A 20,894-nucleotide genomic window follows, 5' to 3' on the forward strand; every position below is an offset into this window, starting at 1 on the left:
TTAAATTAACCTCCAAATACTTACCTTATTCTCATTTCCGGTATAACACCGCAATGAGCTGGCGAAGGAACCGCCGTTTCATCTTCTGGTGTTTGTGGTACTGAAACCGTTGTACATTCCAAAATATATAGATTATCATAAGCTATATCCGAAATAAAATGAATATTTTCTTGAGCGCGATCGATCCGAAAGAAACGTTCAGCTGTACAAGAATCGACGAAACACCAATCAGCAATCGGACATGGTTGATCTTCTAAAAATTTATTAATTTGATTCCTGACTTGTTCTAAATCGGATGATGGATCGACTTCTAATGACCCAATCGTCATTGCAGCTTGCGTTAACAATTCCTTATCATAATGATGTTGTTCGTAATCAGACATTAAAATTCGGTGTAAAGTTACGTGAACGTTATCAAGAGGAACACAAGGCCCTGAGGCGGTTTTCGTTCCTTTTCGTTTCGCCAACATGGTCGCTTTGTTTAGGAGCGATAACGTTATTATTGATGGGTTTAATTTGCACGCTTCGCCATCAACTTGCATCGGGATCGTTTTTGAGGTGATAATTTTCGCAGTACGGCATTGCGTTATGCACGTACCATGACCGCCAGCTTGTAAAAGTGGCTAAAAAAGATTTGTAAGATTATTGAAAAGGTTAAAGACACATTTTACGTGTTTTTTTGTTAATTACAATTAATAACACAAATTATAACAACATAAACAAAGCACAACCACGAAATTTTTGTGTTAATTCTAACTTACTCACAAGTTGGTAAGTGGTTAATCCGACGACTTCAATTAATCCGTCTTCGGTGCTAGGTTCTGAAGCTCCCATGGATCGATTCCAAGGGTGTGTACCACCACCATAACTATAAATAAATAAATAAATATTAAATTATAGGAAAATCTCGATTCTTTATTATTTAGACAAGTTTCCAATGATTACTAATGAGCTCTCTTAGATTTTTAACAACCTGGAGTAGTTATGAACCTGTTCTCAATCATTTAGACAACTTTCCAATGCTTAGCAATCAAATTTCCAGGATTTTGAACAACTTGGAATAGCTATAAACTTGCACCCAATGATTTAGACAAACTTTCAGTAATTAGTATCAAGTTTTTAATTATTATGAACAACTTGAAATACCTATGAGCTACTTTCTAATCATTTAGACAAGCTTTGAATGATTATAAACCCCCTTTCCATAATGATTTTTGAGCGTTTAACCAAATATCCAATGAGTGCCATCCAACCTTCAATAATTTTGAACATCTTGGGAATAACTTAAAATCAGTTCTTAATCATTTAGACAAATTTTTAATGAATCTGAACAACTTTATATAACTTAGCACAAATTTTTGAGCATTTAGACAAGTACCCAATGATTTTCAAACAAATATTAGTGATTGAGACTGATTGAGATTGCAATAGAGACTGCAAATATAAGAAAGGTACTGAACAGAAACTGCACATAAAAAAAGGACACTGGGCAAACAAGAGGAAGAGTCAGCAGAGACCGGAAAGATATGAAAAAGACTGGTAATAGAAGAAAGAGGCTAAGCAAAAACTACAAAGACAGGAATGAAGCTAAAAAGTCTTTCTAGTGTTCAGACTCTTTTGTTTTTCCAATCTAGTATAGTAATAGAGTAGTGTTAGAAATTCTTCAAATAATGAACTTTTGGCTATAACGCACACTCCCTTCCTCGTATTAGACATTATTGAACCCCAAATTAAATGAACTGGTAATCAAGCCCTTAAATTGATTATAGAAGTAGCAGAGGATTTGATTATTGCTACCATTCAGCATCTAGAAACTCCAGATTATCAGGCTAAGCAGATATTCAGCGCGTCCACACAGACACATTCTCCTGAAGCACAAATAAAGCAGTACCTAGACCTACCATTGGTAGATAAGAAACTGAATTCTTTACAGATATGAGAGTCCAAGAAGGAGATGTTGTCGAAACTGTATAAATTTTTAAATAAGTACCTCTGCGTACCAGCAACATCAGTGCCATATGAAAGAGTATTCTCAAAAGCAGGCGAGTTAACAAAGGACAGAAGAAGTAGGTTAACCAGTTTTATGATCAACATAAGAATGTTTTCTAAATGTTTGCTTTGAAATATGTATTTTGACTGACCATTCTCTATATAATCACGGAGAAAGAAATAATCATTCTGTTTTTTTACTTAATATTATAAAAACTGAAATGAATACAAAAACGAAGCGTGGATTCTACTAATCATTTGAGGCTCTATTTGATTTAAATATTAAAATGAGAGAGTCAGAGAAGTCAGTAAATCCCCGAAACAGCCCTGAAGTAGTGTACCGGTCAATATTCTATATAGAATTTAAGATGGCTAAACCCGAAAGTTTCTAATTCTAGGATCAGTGTTAGTTCTAGTTTTAGTACAATAAAAGTATTCAAAAATCTAGCGCACTGAGTAACAATTAAAACTAGAACTAACACTAGACCGAGAACTAGAAAGTTTCGGGATCTAGGTTTAGTGTTAGTTCTAGTTTTAGTTCAGTAGAAATATACATCAACCTAGTGCTTTATAATACTAATTAGCACTACCTAGCACTGTCACTGGTGACAGTGGGTGACAGTGCTAAGTAAACATTCGGGTTTAGCCATACGTCGGCTAAACCTGAATGATTCTAGTTCTAGGTCTTATGTTAGTTTTAGTGATAGTGCTAGTGTAAAACTAGAACTAACACTAGATCGACAACTAGAAACATTTGGGTTTAGCTGCACGTCTCTCAAGACGGCTAAATCCATATGATTCTAGTTCTAGGTCTTGTGTTAGTTCTAGTGATAGTGCTAGTGTAAAACTAGAACTAACACTAGAACGAAAACTAGAAACATTCGGATTTAGCCGTACGTCTCTCAAGACGGCTAATTCCGAATGATTCTAGTTCTAGGTCTTCTGTTAGTTTTAGTGATAGTGCTAGTGTAAAACTAGAACAAACACTAGACCGACAACTAGAAACATTTGGGTTTAGCCGCACGTCTTTCAAGACGGCTAAATCCAAATGATTCTAGTTCTAGGTCTTGTGTTAGTTCTAGTGATAGTGCTAGTGTAAAACTAGAACTAACACTAGACCAAGAACTAGAAACATTCGGATTTAGCCGCACGTCTCTCAAGACGGCTAAATCCAAATGATTCTAGTTCTAGGTCTTGTGTTAGTTCTAGTGATAGTGCTAGTGTAAAACTAGAACTAACACTAGACCGACAACTAGAAACATTTGGGTTTAGCCGCACGTCTCTCAAGACGGCTAAATCCAAATGATTCTAGTTCTAGGTCTTGTGTTAGTTCTAGTGATAGTGCTAATGTAAAACTAGAACTAACACTAGACCAAGAACTAGAAACATTCGGATTTAGCCGTGCGTCTCGGACGCACGGCTAAACCCGAAACTTTCTAGTTCTAGGTCTAGTGTTAGTTCTAGTTTTAGTTCAGTAGTCTACATACATTTACATTCTACGTTTTTTATCATTCTACATACATTTATAATACTAACTAGCACTACCTAGCACTGTCACTAGAACTAACACTAGACCTAGAACTAGAAACAATCGGGTTTAGCCATACGTCTCTAAAAACGGCTAAACCCGAATGATTCTAGTTCTAGGTTTAGTGTTAGTTCTATATTTAATTCAATAAAAATACACAGCAATCTAGTGCTGAATAACCACTAAAACTAGAACTACCGTCCTTGATTTATACATTATATAGACAACTTGGGGTATTCCCCAAATAGACAACCTAAGCTTTGACGTCACAGAAATGGGCGGAGCTTATACAGACTCCAAACAATTTCGTTGCTAACTGTGATTATGCAATTTTTAAATTAGTGTTAAACTTTGATTATATATAATATGGATTGAGCCAACGAGAGAGATAGCTTGCGCAAGGTGATCGAACCGAGATAGACATAGAAGCGTACTGACATATAATGGGCGTGCGTTAATTTATAAGATAAAAAACTATCAATTAGAAGTAACATTTATAATACTTACAGGTGATGTGCAACTGTATTATAGCGAACTTTGCACACGAAACAATACATTTTTAAACATAACGGTGTGACTGGCTGTGACACAACAAAACGATAAACGTCAAATGGAAGAGGTTTGACACTTTTGTGCGCATGCGCCCGTCTATTTAGTACCGTTTTATGTCTATCTTTGTTACACTTTCACATTATCGCTTTCCATCTGCGTCTATTCACCTTGAGCCACATTTTTGTTAGTAGATATATTCAGTTAGCTCAATCCATATTATATATAATCAAAGATGTTAAAATAAATATGACATTTTTATAGCGATTTATCGTTAGCAACTGTAGTTAGCAATGAAATTGTTTGGAGTCGGTATAAGCTCCGCCCATCTCTGTGACGTCAGACTTAGGCAGTCTATTAGATTCTATTTACAAAGCTCTAACTGCTCTAACATGTATCGTGAGAAGGTAATTAAATTTAATATTCTTAGTATTGTACCTTTGAAATTGGTTTTATTATTTATTTAATTAAGTCTTACTAGTTTCGGCCCATGGCCATCTTCAGAGACTAATGTCATAAGAGTTAACTAAGATGTCATATTGCAAAGTATTAAGTGTAATTGCAAATATTTTAAATAAAATTACTTTGAGGTTACGACAAACAACAGAACGTTAAAAAGAACGTTCTTTTTTAACGTGTTTCAAAAGTACAATACTAAGAATATTAAATTTTTTAATTACCTTCTCACGAATCAAACAACTGGTATAATGGATTTTAACTATAATTATCTAACATGTAAGACTTAAAAATGTTTTGTCCATTATATCAAGCTATTACTGTATTGAAATAATAATTATAATTATAAAACATACCTTGGAATGTTTAAAAAAACGATAGCGTGAACTTTTAATTCCTTCAATTTTGGGGTTAAATCCTTTCCATCACATTCTAATGTAACAAATTCTGCTAAACCTTTCCATTTCCTTTTTAATAAATCTTTCCCGCCCATTTGTCCGTAAAACATTTTATTCCTTAATCGGGAATTAAATTTTTCTGGGTGAGCCTCTAAAAGAATTTGTTTAAAAAAAACCGAAAATATTAAATAACGAATCTTACCTCTAGCTTCGTGAAATTCCAAAGCGATGTGAGCATCGACTCCCAATGAATAATAATTATTAACAACGTTTAACGGTAAATTTTCTTTTCCACCCTCGTTCGCATCGCAATTGGGGTTCTTTTGAACTTCGAGCGACCATCGATCCAACGAAACCGTTTCGGATGCGCTAATATTGCTTAAAATCTTCGAGATGGGTTCGTCTGTGTAGCCACCGCCCCAACCCAAAGCTCGAGCTAAATCGTTTCCGGTTCCTAGCGGTAAAACCCCGACTGCTGGTGGTGGTGAGATTCCGATTTGATCGATCACGCTCAAGATCCAACCGACGGTTCCATCACCGCCGCATGCTAATATTCGCAAATTTGGTACTTTTTTAAAGAGTTCTACACCCGCTTTCGGACCACCTTGTGTTAAATCAAAAACTTGTCGTGGATTTAGCAGCCATTGGAATTTTTGAAGAAGTTTTACACCTTGATTACCTCCCGATTTTGGATTTATAAAAACTATGACTGGTGTTACCGTTGTTGTTGGGATTGGTTTTATCACAAATGTTTTTTGGTCCTTTTCCTAAAGAAAAATAAATTAAATTAATTAATTTATAACAGCTAAAACTAGAATTATTAATTACAGTTTAAAACTAATTCTTTTTTTTTAGCTTTAAACTTTAATTAAAATAATGTTGTTTTAAAAATTGATATTAATTTTTGACATTTAATCATTACCAACATAAAATTTTTAGTGGAAAAAATATTTACTTGGTTTGCATGAAATGTCAACAAATATAATCATAACCTCACTTTTTTGAAATTAATTTTTTTAACTAAAGTTAACAATTTTAATGTAATTCAAAATTAATTAATTTAGCACTTCAATGATTCAGGAAAAATCAGGTTCGTTAGAACAACAACTTGAAACAACTAAACGTAAAGCACTTGAAGTTCGAGGTCGACGCGCTGATTTAAAGAAAATCGAGGATCTTGGGGCTATTTTAGGAAAACAGAGGGAATGAGATTGCAACATAATTTGAAGCAACAAATACAAGTGTGTAATCATCAATCGAGTGTTAGCGAAGATGCTCTTAAAGACTTTTCGGTGATGTTTGAACATGTCGATAAAGAGGAATCCGGTAATTCTTAATCATCAAGATATTTAAGAGTCTTTGAGAGCGATGGGTTATGTTTTATCTGGAATTTGAAGATTTTAGATGTTGTTGATCCAAACCATGATGGTCATGTATCGTTACAGGAGTATAATAATATGGCGTTTATGAATAATGAAACTGAGAATGTTCAAACACAAATTAACATTCGAATGTTTCTAATACTCTAGTTTTTAATTCGGAGAAGTAAAATGAAAAGTCACGTTTACACAGTATAATTTTTGAAAGCTATTTTTTGGCGGGAGTTTTAAAACCTGAGAGGATTTTAAGTAAATTGTAGTTACGAATTTAATTACTTATTTGTTTAAACATAATAAAAACCAGAGCAAAAATCATTGCAAGTATGCAACCATATACGCAAATCGCCTATTGCACTACCAATACCGTGATATTGGTTGCATACTTGTAATGATGACGTTGGGTACGATACTGTACTTACTTTGTCCCAAATAAAATGCAATATGTCAATATAATTTGACATTACACTAAAACCTCTTCAGACGCACGGCTAAACCCGAAACTTGTCAAAATGACGTTGACATTTCAAACCGGAAGTTTCCGGAACGTATCATGTTTGAGCTTATTTTAGAGGATTTTTCACGGTGATTGCAAATATGTCAAAATTGAGGTTGACATTTCTGACCGGAAGTTCATCATAACTACATTGGGCGCGTTCACCAACTGTCAACGTTTGCAAACAGAGAGCAAACTGTTGGCAACATTTCTGGTGAACGCAACGCTAACTTCAAACGTGTTTGGTAAACGGCCGCCATTTTATCAATCGTATGATTTTTCCGTTAGCAAACGTAAACGATGTTTGGTGTTTGTGTCATCTTAAATTTAAAATCAACAAAAAAGAATGGCAGAAGCCCGAAATTATTTATTTAATGGGTTAGTGTATACTATCATTGAAAAATATATAGGTATGTACCTATAAATTAATTAAAATTGTAAATAATTGTCATTAAAGCGCCATCTGTTGTTATCAAAGCATATGTTTATAGAAAAATTGGACGTTCACCAAATCACCAACGCAATCGTAACCCGTTTGCGTTTGCCAACGTAAACGGAATTCTCTGGTGAACGCGCCCATTAATATTGAAGATAAATATGTCGTGTTTGCACTCGCTTTAAAGGATTTTTAATGAAGATTACAAATATGTCAAAATTGAGGTTGACATTTTACACCTGAAGTTAGTTATCAATGTTATCATATAATAGCCAAATGGACAATTTCATGGTGTTCTTTCATGATGTATTCTTTATTAAAAAAACCAATAACACAAAAAAGTTTTTAAATGGAAACAACCACTCTCTTATTAAATTCGTTATTTTTTTCTGATTACAAAAATATAGGGTTTGACAGGTCTATTTCTTATTGTCGTCGAAGAAATTAAATTTACAGTTTCCTGTAAATTATAACTAAAAATTAAGAAAACATACCTATTTGATATTTGAAATACATACATTTGTTGAACTATTTAATTTATATTTGATTTACACAAAAGTTGGAATAGATTGCATTATTTCACATTTTTTATTAATATTTAATATTATTATTAAATGACTTAATAAATTATTGATAGATGGCGCTCATAAATATTTTTTTGGACTTTATTTTTTTTAATTGAAATAAACATAACAAACTTGTTTGTATTCAACATTTTCTGAAGTGTCAAATTAAAAATCCTGTTTTTTAAGATGGATTAAGAGAAAATTACGAAAAGTTTAACATGTTAGAATGTTACTTATTAGAAAATAAAGTAAATTTTATATAAATTTTTAATAGAATAATAATTTTTGGTTATAGTACCATAATTTACAGGAAACTGTAAATTTAATTTTTTTTTGACGACACTAAAAAAAAGTTTATTTTTAGCTTTATTCTAAAACAATAAGAAATGGACCTATCTAACCCCATATATTGGTAATCAGAAAACAATAACGAATTTAATAAACAAATAATCAAAAAAAAGCCTGTTTTTTAAGATAGATTAAGAAAATTACGAAAAGTTTAACATGTTAGAATGTTAAACTTTTTTTTTTCTTAAGACGCACGGCTAAATCCGAAGCTTTCTAAGCAGCCGGCAACATCTTGAATTTTCCTAGTGTAATTTTTGCTTAAAACTGATCAATAGCAACCTTTCAATTTGAAAACACTCCTCCGAATTAAAAAATAGAGTATAATGTTACTTCAATTTATTAACTTACTTTTTCTTTTGATTTCTTTTTAGTTGACGTCCTCTTTTTCGGACTTTTCCTTAAACTGGATTTAAAACTACCTTTTTTCGGTAATTTAATGATCCACGATGGTGGAACTATAATACTGTTGTGTACGCCCAATTTACATTCTTCCCCGATTCTTTGTATGTTGAAGCAGCTCTCTTTATTGTGATAAGCTACTTTACACCACGAACAACTCAACGCGACGATTTCTTTACTACTGAACGATAATTTCGATTGGAATGACTGCAAAATAATACAACAGAAATTAATTACATAGGTATTTAGACATTTGATCTAATTTTAATCGACCCGATATTAAACACAAATCGTAAATTGTAGTTAATTATTAACATGCCAATCAAATGTCAGAAACATTGTGTGGTAATTAGGTCAATTTAGTACCTTTCAATCGAACAATTTAAGCTTAGTTTTTATGTTTACCTTTCCACACTGCCTACATTTCCCTTTTTCCGATCTTCTATGTACCCAGTGATGATGTATACAGGTTTGTTCTCGGTATTGACGGACCCCAACATCTCGAAAAGTAGGTTTACATGTAAATTTCACGCGATCGACGAGAATGTTGATGCATCCCTGGTGGGCGATTACATTGCAAGCAGAACATTTCAGTCTGGGTCCGTGTTTCTACACAAATAAAAAAAAAGTGTTAAAACTATAACAAAGGGAAACAATAAGAAGTAAAACTATGTTGGAATAAATTTGTATCTGGAGGAGACTTTGAAAATTGAGAAATTGTTTTTGTTTCGCGTGGTTAGGAAGAACAATTTCCATTTTTTCATTCTTTTTTTTTTGAAGTGTGATGAGGATAAAAAAACGAGGGTGGAAAATTGAGATAACAGGAAAAGAAAGAGGCAGTTATTATTCAAGAATTCCAATTAAACGGGAACGAACGGGACGGTTTTAGTAGTGTTGTTTTCCCAACTTCGAGCGTGCAATAACGGATGGGTTGGTATTCGAGGGAAAATTTATTTTTAATTAAAAAAAATTGTAGTCTTAACATAACTATTCACAGATATTGATTATTTTACATTTAATTTAATCGAAACCACATAATTTTTTTTTGAAAAGAACCTTTCATTACTGAAAAACAACCTATATTTAGAGAAATGAATTGAAAGGGTCATTCGAGATAAAACCAGGGGTCGTTTTGAAAATCGTACCTGGTGGATTATTTTTTTTTGTGTTGAAATGTAACACCACGAGCCCCAACTGGGGATAACAAACGACGCGAGGCCCCCCATTATTCTCCGTTATGACAGAAATAATGACGTATGACACCGTGTTTATTTCAAAGGTTTTTCAACCACATTTTTTTTCCCAACACCCTAATTTGTTCTTTGTTCCCAATATCGTTTTCAACCATTTTATACAAAAAATAAAGCATTAAAAAAATATTTTAGCAAAATCTAGTTAAAAAAACAATATTTAGGGATTAAACGGATGTTTAATTTCCATATAAACATGGCAAATAAATAAATAACCAGTAGCCAACCCAACCCTACTATTAAGATACTACGTTCTTCTTTCAAAGGACTTGATACTCATGACAGAAGACGAGATACTACATATCTTTTAATTTATATAGAATTTAAGTCTATCTTCATAAAATAACCTTTAAAATGAATCCAAACATGACGCATTTGTCTACTAAAACCAAAAAGTTCGAGCTTTCCACTTTTAATTTTGACATATTTGTCCCCTTCATAAAAAATCCTTTAAAATGAGTCCAAACTCGATATATTTAATTTTAATATTAATGGAGATACAATCACTTCCGGTTTGAAACGTCAACGTCAATTTTGACATATTTGTCATCTTCATTAAAAAACCTTTAAAATGAGTCCAAACATGGCGCACTTATCTCAAAAAACAAAAAAGTTAGAATAAAAACCATTAAACCCGAAGTTAGCAACAATCAAGATAGCAATTTAATTTTTAAATGTTAATACCAACCTTAATTTTTGATTTTTTTTATTATATTTTTGTTTTTGTGACACATATTAAGACATTTTATAAAAATTAATGTCAAAATGACATTGACATTTCAAACCGGAAGTTGCTTATGTCTCGAGTAATATTGGAATTAAACCTGTCATGTTTGGACTCATTTTAAAGGATTTTTCACAACGATTACAAATATGTCAAAATTGACGTTGACATTCTTAACCGGAAGTTGACCATAACTTCATTAATATTGAAGATAAATATGTCGTGTTTGTACTCATTTTAAAGGATTTTTAATGAACATTACAAATTTGTCAAAACTGAGGTTGACATTTTAAACCTGAAGTTAGTTATCATATAATAGACACATGAACAACTTCATGGTGTTATTTCATGATGTATTCTTTATTAAAAAAAACTTTAAATTGAGTCCAAACTCGATATATTTAACTTTAATATTAATGGAGATACAATCACTTCCGGTTTGAAACGTCAACGTCAATTTTGACATATTTGTCATCTTCATTAAAAAACCTTTAAAATGTGTCCAAACATGACACATTTATGTCAAAAAACAAAATAGTTTGAATAAAAAAAAACATTAAACCCGAAGTTAGCAACAATGAAGATAGCAATTTAATTTTTAAATATTAATACCAACCTTAATTTTTGATTTTTTTATTATATTTTTGTTTTTGTGACACATATTAAGACATTTTATAAAAATTAATATGTCAAAATGACATTGACATTTCAAACCGGAAGTTGCTTACATCTCGAGTAATATTGGAATTAAACCTGTCATGTTTGGACTCATTTTAAAGGATTTTTCACAACGATTACAAATATGTCAAAATTGACGTTGACATTCTTAACCGGAAGTTGATCATAACTTCATTAATATTGAAGATAAATATGTCGTGTTTGTACTCATTTTAAAGGATTTTTAATGGCGATTACAAATATGTCAAAACTGAGGTTGACATTTTAAACCTGAAGTTAGTTATCATATAATAGACACATGAACAACTTCATGGTGTTATTTCATGATGTATTCTTTATTAAAAAAAAGTTTAAATTGAGTCTAAACAAGACGCACTTATCTTAAAAAACAAAAAAGTTAGATAAAACACATTAATATGTCTATATACCCGACATTATATGTTTCACTTGACACATCTGCTACATTTCTATTCTCGTTTCCTAAGTTTAGTCCATTAATAATATATCAAAATTTGAATGTAATTGAATGTAAATTTGAATGTGTTTCTTAACCTCAACCTTATACAACGAGACTCCTAACGATGGTCTAGGCCGAAACCGGTAGAGTTAATAAATTTATAAAATATATTGGAGTATAAACATTGTTTAGTTTTAAAAAACACATATAATATACCAATATGGATGAAAACCCATTTCCTATTAAAAAACGTTAAACCCGAAGTTAGCAACAATGAAGATAGCATAGTTCATTTTTTTTCTATAATACCTGTCAAATTATTGTAAAATTGGCAAAATTAACAGGGAATTTTGTTTTATCATGTTTTGAAATAGATATGTCACAGTGACGTTTGACCTTTCGTTATTCAAAAAGGAAAGGTGCATAAAAAATGTGGGGTGTTTATTTGCCATTTATTTACCTAGAAAAGGTGTTTTGTTCTATTTAATTACTTTGTAGCACGTTTTTACAACAAATATGTACTTCGTTAAAATCGTATTTATCTAAAAATTTATTAGTATTTTAACCTCAACTATTTAGCTACTGGTAATGTTACTAAAAATCAGGAAAACAACATAAATTTTATAAAGGTTCTAGATAAATTAAGAATATGTCAAAATGACATTGACATTTCAAACCGGAAGTTGCTTATATCTGGAGTAATATTGGAATTAAACGTATCATGTTTGGACTCATTTTAAAGGATTTTTCACGACGATTTCAAATATGTCAAAATTGACGTTGACATTCTTAACCGGAAGTTGACCATAACTCCATTAATATTGAAGATAAACATGTCGTGTTTGTACTCATTTTAAAGGATTTTTAATGAAGATTACAAATATGTCAAAATTGAGGTTGACATTTTAAACCTGAAGTTAGTTATCATATAAGAGACAAATGGACAACTTCATGGTGTTCTTTCGTGATGTATTCTTTATTAAAAAAACTTTAAATTGAGTCCAAACAAGACGCACTTATCTTAAAAAACAAAAAAGTTAGAATAAAAAACATTAAACCCGAAGTTAGCAACAATGAAGATAGCAATTTAATTTTTAAATATTAATACCAACCTTAATTTTTGATTTTTTTTTATTATATTTTTCTTTTTGTGACAAATATTAAGACATTTTATAAAAATTAAGAATATGTCAAATGACATTGACATTTCAAACCGGAAGTTGCTTATATCTCGAGTAATATTGGAATTAAACGTACCATGTTTGGACTCATTTTAAAGGATTTTTCACAACGATTACAAATATGTCAAAATTGACGTTGACATTCTTAACCGGAAGTTGACCATAACTTCATTAATAATCAAGATAAATATGTCGTGTTTGTACTCATTTTAAAGGATTTTTAATGAAGATTACAAATATGTCAAAATTGACGTTGACATTTTAAACCTGAAGTTAGTTATCATATAATAGAAGTTTTATAACTGAAGTTAATCTAATGTTTTCTCAAGTTTCTTAATATTTCTTTTGTTAAAAAAGAGCGTTCTTAAATTTTAACCTGTAAATTTGTAACATTTCGTCCTTAATTTTATTTTACAACTTTTTAAACTTTTATTTTGTAAATTAGTAACTAATAATCTGATTTCGGCGATTTTATGTGATCTTTTTTAAGAAAAAAAAAAGTAATAGTAAGAAGCTTGTTTGTAAAATGGAAGGTGGCCAAGGGCCGAAACTAGTTAAACTTAAATTCTATAGGTATAAAATAGAAACTAGTTGAAAAACGACAAAATCAAAAATATGTCAAAATGTACAAAATCAAACTCTAGATAATTTTCTTCAAACATTTTTACGCGAAACATCATTTTGACTCTAGTATTTGTGATGTTTGGGCAATGTTATCTGTTTTGGGCAATCTTTTTAGGCATTTCTCTAAACTAGTTTAGTTACAAAACATATTATAATTAAGTTATAAGTTTATATGATTAAAAATAAAGTTTTAAGAAAATTATTCAATAAAATTGGATATATGAACTTACGTCAAGTAGCTTCTAAGTTACATTTAAACACAAATTTGTATATGAATCAAAGTATAAAAACATTATATTCGAATGAATTTGTTTTACGGGAACAATAATGAAAACGTAAATGTAAGGACACATTAAAACTGGTTAGCGAAAGCGGGAACAACCACCAACATATTATAATCAAAAAATGTGAAATGGATAAAAAACCTAATCTTAACTGCTAAATATCACTAGCAGAAGACTAGATACTACAGATTAAAGACTAGATAGTACTGAGAGAAGGCGAAATACTAGAAATGGAAGCCTGGATCTTCCTCATACAACATTAGTCACTACAATATTTTATAAATTTGACTATATTTAAAGTTGTAGCTTATATGAAAAATCAATAAGGGAGGTGTTTAGGTTTATCGCAACATTATCATACAAATATCTATTGTATAAAAGATTTTAGCCACTAATCATTTTATAATCTAAGTAGTCTTAATTGAAATGATTTGGTTATAATAATGAAATATGTTTGTTGTAAACAAAAACTGTAATTATTAGATTTTTTTAGTTACTTACGGTACAATCTGTATCCCCGGCATAACAAAAATCTCCAGAAACCGAAGTTGGTATCCAGAGGTGGTCCCCATTAATAGCCTGGTCCCCCCAATCGGGTGTTGATCTAAGAATCCTTTCCCCACCTTCAGTATGGCTCTTTCTAAAAATGAAATAAAATTTGAATTAAAAAGAAAGAAAAAACAATTTCAGTTAAACAACAATCTTATAAATATTTAAATAATCGCAGCGAAAAAAAGACGAAAAAAAAATTCGCTTTAATCTCAAAAGCAAATTAAAAAGTTATTTTACGCGTACAACAACGAGAAACGGAGTTAAAGTAGGTGGAGAGTTTGGAAGCTTTTCAAAGCACGTTTATAGTTAAATTTTCAGTTTTAATAAAAGTTCTACCACAACAATAGTTCCAACATAACAGAAATAATAAAAAGCCGAAAACGTGCACATTTCAAAAATGCCAACACAATCGAGTGGACGTTTTAGAAATAGAATTATTACGGGATTGAATCGCGGCCAAATTATTTATGCGAACACGTGCCGCACGTCGTCGTCGTCGTAATCGATCCGCTAACCGGCCGGTGTGGCGGCGGCGGCGGTGGCGGCGGCGTTGGTATCATGACGCCCGTAAACAATTTAAGACCGCCATTCCTCGAACCATTTGCTTATTGAAATTTATGAAATATACATACATCGAAAGGACTCGTGCGTTTATACGTATGATTTACCGGCTTGTTTTCGACTAATATATACGTTTATACGTTTTTTCATTTTGTTTAAGTCAGTGATTTTCCTCAGAAACTTAGTCATTCTTTAACTCTAACAATAAGTAAAAGGAAGGCTACGTTATTATGATTAGTTGGAGTGAGACAGAAAATGATGGGTTTGTCCCGATTAAGCGGATGTCTCATTAAACGACGTCCCAATTATGCGGAGTCATTACATCTTTCAAAAATTGACAAAATCTTCCACTTGGTATTCTTCTCTGATCTCTGTTATTACTCTCAACACTCTCATCTCATTCCAGCACGTATACACCGGTTTATTACATTCACATGTTTTAAGTGCTTTTTTGTAGTCCACAGCCAGCTTGTTCGCATTTTCATTAATCACAATGTTTTTGTGGCCTGGTATAACTTCATTAAGCTTTATGTAAGCTTGAATTGCCTTTCTGTCCAATCTCAAGGTTCAAAACGGTGCAAAAGTTTATGGAATTAACTTTAGTCTGAAAAATGATTGTGTCCAAGCATCAAGGGCATCTTATTTTGGATCTGATGCCCATTTTTGAGTTCTTCCTGTTTTTAACAATGACTTTAATGGCTGGTCTTCAAACGTTTTTGGGATGTATTGGTTTATTTTGTAAAAGTTATGTTAATTTTTTAATCCATGTCTAAATCTAGTTAAAAAAGTGTTATCTTTCTTTAACAATAGATTTACCGTGTTCTGTACGTTTAATGATAAAACGACTCGTATTTGCGTTACTATGACGTCAGGAAAAACTAGATGGAATTTATAAAACATATTTTTTAAATATTTAATAAATAATCGCAATATTATATATTTTAATTTAATACCGTTAAAACCACCGTCGCGGTTAGATTATTTTAATAGCGATTAAATAATAAATCACCGTAATTATGACTGTTAATTAGCACGAGCTCTCTCGCGAAACCCTACACAGTTAATTTTTGGGTGGGGAAAATCGATAAATTTTTTAACACTTTTTTTTGTTTGATTATTTTTTTATCGCAAACCATCACCATAATGACGATGGGTTATTGACAGGATCTCTTGACACCGTTCGTCATATTTGGGACCAACGCCGGGTTTGTTTTCACAAACTGATCGTTATTTAGAACCGTGAACGGATGTTTATTTATACGTAGAAATCGTTGCGGTTGGTGGCGCGAGCGAGATTTGTGTATTTTCGAAACGGTTTATTTAAAAAAATAACAATAATAGAAAAGTTATTGATATAAAACAACCTGATTCATCTTTCCGCAATCCTTATTCACTTTCATTTTAAACACTTTTTATTCAAATTCACCGATTAACCTTAAAAATTGACGTTTAGTTGTCACATTAAATCGACACAAACTTAACCTTACTTTTAAAGAAGCGAAATAAAAAATGACGTTTAAACGTCAAATTAAATCTATACAAATAAACGACTTCTCACTTTGAAAAGAGCTAAATTAAAAATTGATGTTTAATTATTGTAAAACGAAATCGACACAAAATTATCCTCACTTTTAAACGAGCTAAATTAAAAATTGACATTTAATTGTCAAATTAAATCGACACCAACTTAACCTCACTTTTAAAGGAGCCAAAATAAAAAATGACGTTTAAACGTCAAATTAAATTTATATAAATAAACGACAATTAAACGTCAATTTTTATTTTGGCTCCTTTAAAAGTGTTAACCTCACTTTTAAAGGAGCCAAAATAAAAATTGACGTTTAATTGTCAAATTAAATCGACACAAACTTAACCTTACTTTTAAAAGAGCTATTTTAAAAATTGACGTTTAATTATCAAATTAAATCGACAGAAACTTAACCTCACTTTTAAAGGAGCCAAAATAAAAAATGACGTTTAAACGTCAAATCAAATCTACACAAATAAACGACTTAACCTTACTTTTAAAGGACCTAAAATAAAAATTGACGTTTAATTGTCAAATTAATTCGACACAAACTTAACCTTACTTTCCACGGGACAATTCGATGGAGCTGAAGAAGGAAGATGTCGTGTAATGGGAAGTGGAACTAATGGAGACCTTGTGACTTGAAAATGATATGAATGAAGGTTCGAACTCCAAAACCCTACCAGTAGAAGAAATAATAAATTAACCTCACTTTTAAAGGAGACAAAATAAAAAATGACGTTTAATTATCAAATTAAATCGACACAAACTTAAACTCACTTTTAAAGGAGTTGAAATAAAAAGTGACGTTTAAACGTCAAATTAAATTTATAAAAATAAACGATTTAACCTCACTTTTAAAGGAGCCAAAATAAAAATTGACGCTTAATTATTGTAAAACGAAATCGACACAAAATTAACCTCACTTTTAAACGAGCTATTTTAAAAATTAAATCTAAAATAAAAAATGACGTTTTAACGTCAAATCTATATAAATAAATGACTTAACCTGGCTATTAAACGAGTTAAAATAAAAATTGACGTTTAACTGTCAAATTAAATCGACACAAACTTAACCTCACTTTTAAAGAAGTTGAAATAAAAAATGACTTTTAAACGTCAAATTAAATATACAAATAAACGACTTAACCTCACTATTCAAGGAGCTAAAACAAAAATTGATGTTTAATTATTGTAAAACGAAATCAACACAAAATTAATCTCACTTTTAAACGAGCTATATTAAAAATTGACGTTTAATTGTCAAATTAAATCGACACAAACTTAATCTCACTTTTAAAGGAGCTATATTAAAAATTGACGTTTAATTGTCAAATTAAATCGACACAAACTTAACCTAACTTTTAAAAGAACTAAATTAAAAAAATTGACGTTTAAATGTCATTATAATAAAGATTTTTTTATTATTTTTCGATTTATCATAAATCAGCGCGCAATTTCCTGCTAATTTACTCACTATTTAAACAGCATGTTTGCATTTCACTTAATGCTGATGAGTTTTTTTCCTTTTTTATTTATCCTTCGATATATTCCCAATCATGTAATAATAGTTAAAAAAAAAACCAACATTTGCAATTCGTGTAAACATTTCGACCCTATCTACAATAAACATAAATTTGAGTAAATACCCATAATTTCCAATCTCCAAGTATTTCGACAGCGTCATTTAACTTCCTTTTAAAATACAAAAATCCATCAACAAAGACCTAAAGTGTTACTTAAGCACATTTAAAAACAACACCAACATCACAATTAAACGTCCCTTTCCTAATTCGTTTTTTACCTATATTTTATAAAATTATTATACTTGTAAATGGCCCTCCTACGAACCAGTTGTCTTTTTCTACTAACAGATGCCATCTGCACCATCTGGCCAAACCGTATCACTTTGAACCGAATTAACTTAACACAAGAATACGAATCTTTTTTAAAATTAATCAAATTGTTATTTTAATTAATTATTCGCAAAAAGTAAATCATTTTAAACGGTTAAGACTCGCTTTAAATTGGAAACGTTTTCCTACGATGAATCTCGCGCAACTAAAACTTAACCGGTTGAGTTTCGACGCAACAACAAAACGAATCGCGGTGGGGCCCCCCTTCTCTTGTGTCCCCAACGTTTAACGGTATCTACATCCTCCTTTTGTCAACGATGCGGACGTTCGATGAGATACGTGTCAGAAGAGAAGGAAAGGGGAGATCCCCTCATTGAATGATTTAAAAGAATGATACAAACTATGACGACATCTCTATTGTTAAAAGTATTATTGTTTGTGGAGCTAAAAATGTTAAGAAAATTTAAAAAGTAAACAACTTTGTAAAGTTCGTATAGGTTCATTGTAGAAAGTACATTGCACAATTTATTAGCTTCGACCCCCTGGCGTTATAACGTTGAGGGGTTGGTGGGTGAATGTGATAGTCGTTTTTGGATCGATTTACATGTTATGCAAGAGTAACGCGGGTGGTCTTCGGACACTTTATACCACCCACAGCCCGTCAGACGGCAATTAACCCTTATCGAACGAGGCTACGCCCCTTTTACCGCCTCCCCGGTCGACTACCCGGTAATCTTTAAATTACCAGCAGGGTGTTTATTACCATTTCTACAGCGCGATCTACTTAATCTACTTAACCCCTTCTTCTGCCAACTTTTTCCCATTTCATCCCTTGAGGTAGTTAATTATTTTCCCTAGTCTTGTTACAAAATAATGAAAGGCTATTTTTATTTAAATTATAATTAGCTTTGTAAAAATCTTTTGTTATGTTTACATAAAAATTTGTAAAGAATCGTAAAGAAAATTAAAAAAGTTTTAATTTGATATACATCAACTGAAATTTTCGACAAGATAACAAAATTTAACCTAAAAATTGGCAGAGTAGTCGCCAATAACCTAAAAATATGTTAAGTTTCGTAAAGAAAATGAAATATCCTTTAATTTGATACCCAACAACCTATATTTTTGATTAAAAAATAAAAGATAACCTCAAAAATGACAGATAGTAGCCGCCATTTTTGTTGTATTTTCGAAGCCATTTAGATAAATCCATCGTGTTTGGACTTAAATGATTCGATTTTTAATTTTAAATCGGTTTAAAGTGTAATTAATTAATTTTAATAATTTTTTTGGTAGCGTAAAATCGAAATATTAAAGGATAACCTAAAAATATGTTAAGGTTTATAAAGAAAATGGAATATCCTTTAATTTGATACCCAACAATCTATATTTTTGATAAAATAATAAAAGATAACCTCAAAAATGACAGATAGTAGTCGCCATCTTTGTTGTTTTTAATTTTGATAGATCTTCGAAGATATTTAAAATAAATCCACCGTGTTTGGACTTAAATGATTCGATTTTTAATTTTAAATCGATTAAAAATATAATTGATTAATTTTAATAATTTTTTTGCAAGCGTAAAGTCGAAATTTTAAAGGATAACCTACAAATATGTTAAGTTTCGCAAAGAAAATGAAATATCCTTTAATTTGATACCCAACAACCTATATTTTTGATAAAATAATAAAAGATAACGTCAAAAATGACAGATAGTAGTCGCCATCTTTGTTGTTTTTGATTTTGTTATATCTTCGAAGATATTTAAGATAAATCCATCGTGTTTGGATTTAAATTATTCGATCTTACATTTTAAATCGATTGCAAATATAATTGATTCATTTTAATAATTTTTTTGCAAGCGTAAAATCGAAATTTTGAAGGATAACCTAAAAATATGTTCAGTTTCATAAAGAAAATGAAATATCCTTTAATTTGATACCCAACAACCTATAATTTCGATAAAATATAAAAGATAACCTCAAAAATGACAGATAGTAGTCGCCATCTTTGTTGTTTTTAATTTTGTTATATCTTTGAAGCTATTTAAGATAAATTCATCGTATTTGGACTTAAATGATTCAATTTTTAATTTTAAATCGATTGAAAATGTAATTGATTCATTCTAATATTTCTTTTTGGAAGCGTAGAATCGAAATTTTAAAGGATAACCTAAAAATATGTTAAGTTTCGTAAAGAAAGTGAAATATCCTTTAATTTGATACCCAACAACCTATATTTTTGATAAAATAATAAAAGATAACCTCAAAAATGACAGATAGTAGTCGCCATCTTTGTTGTTTCTAATTTTGATAGATCTTCGAAGATATTTAAAATAAATCCATCGTGTTTGGACTTAAATGATTTGATTTTTAATTTTAAATCGATTAATTTTAATAATTTTGTTTGGTAGCGTAGAATCGAAATATTAAAGGATAATCTAAAAATATGTTAAATTTCGTAAAGAAAATGAAATATCCTTTAATTTGATACCCAACAACCTATAATTTCGATAAAATAATAAAAGATAACCTCAAAAATGACAGATAGTAGCCGCCATCTTTGTTGCTTTTAATTTTGTTATGTCTTCGAAGCTATTTAAGATAAATCTATCGTGTTTGGACTTAAATGATTAGATTTTTAATTTTAAATCGATTA

At 30.8% G+C, this 20,894-nt stretch overlaps 1 protein-coding gene across 7 annotated transcripts in view; it reads right to left on the reverse strand.

Annotated features, from left to right (window-relative positions):
- The window catches only part of LOC111416457 (retinal degeneration A), a 77,369-nt gene that overhangs the window by 10,636 nt on the left and 45,839 nt on the right, over positions 1 to 20,894 (reverse strand). For all 7 annotated transcript variants that reach the window (XM_023048484.2, XM_023048482.2, XM_023048480.2 and 4 more), the window contains 7 exons: positions 14,241 to 14,379; positions 8,947 to 9,150; positions 8,491 to 8,748; positions 5,123 to 5,687; positions 4,879 to 5,071; positions 766 to 868; positions 25 to 623 (listed from right to left, as the gene is read on the reverse strand). In XM_023048484.2, coding sequence (XP_022904252.2) covers positions 25 to 623; positions 766 to 868; positions 4,879 to 5,071; positions 5,123 to 5,687; positions 8,491 to 8,748; positions 8,947 to 9,150; positions 14,241 to 14,379 — 2,061 coding nt within the window. The remainder of the gene's footprint in view (positions 1 to 24; positions 624 to 765; positions 869 to 4,878; positions 5,072 to 5,122; positions 5,688 to 8,490; positions 8,749 to 8,946; positions 9,151 to 14,240; positions 14,380 to 20,894) is intronic.

The sequence above is a fragment of the Onthophagus taurus genome, chromosome 3, assembly GCF_036711975.1.
Source record: "Onthophagus taurus isolate NC chromosome 3, IU_Otau_3.0, whole genome shotgun sequence".
NCBI lineage: Eukaryota > Metazoa > Arthropoda > Insecta > Coleoptera > Scarabaeidae > Onthophagus > Onthophagus taurus.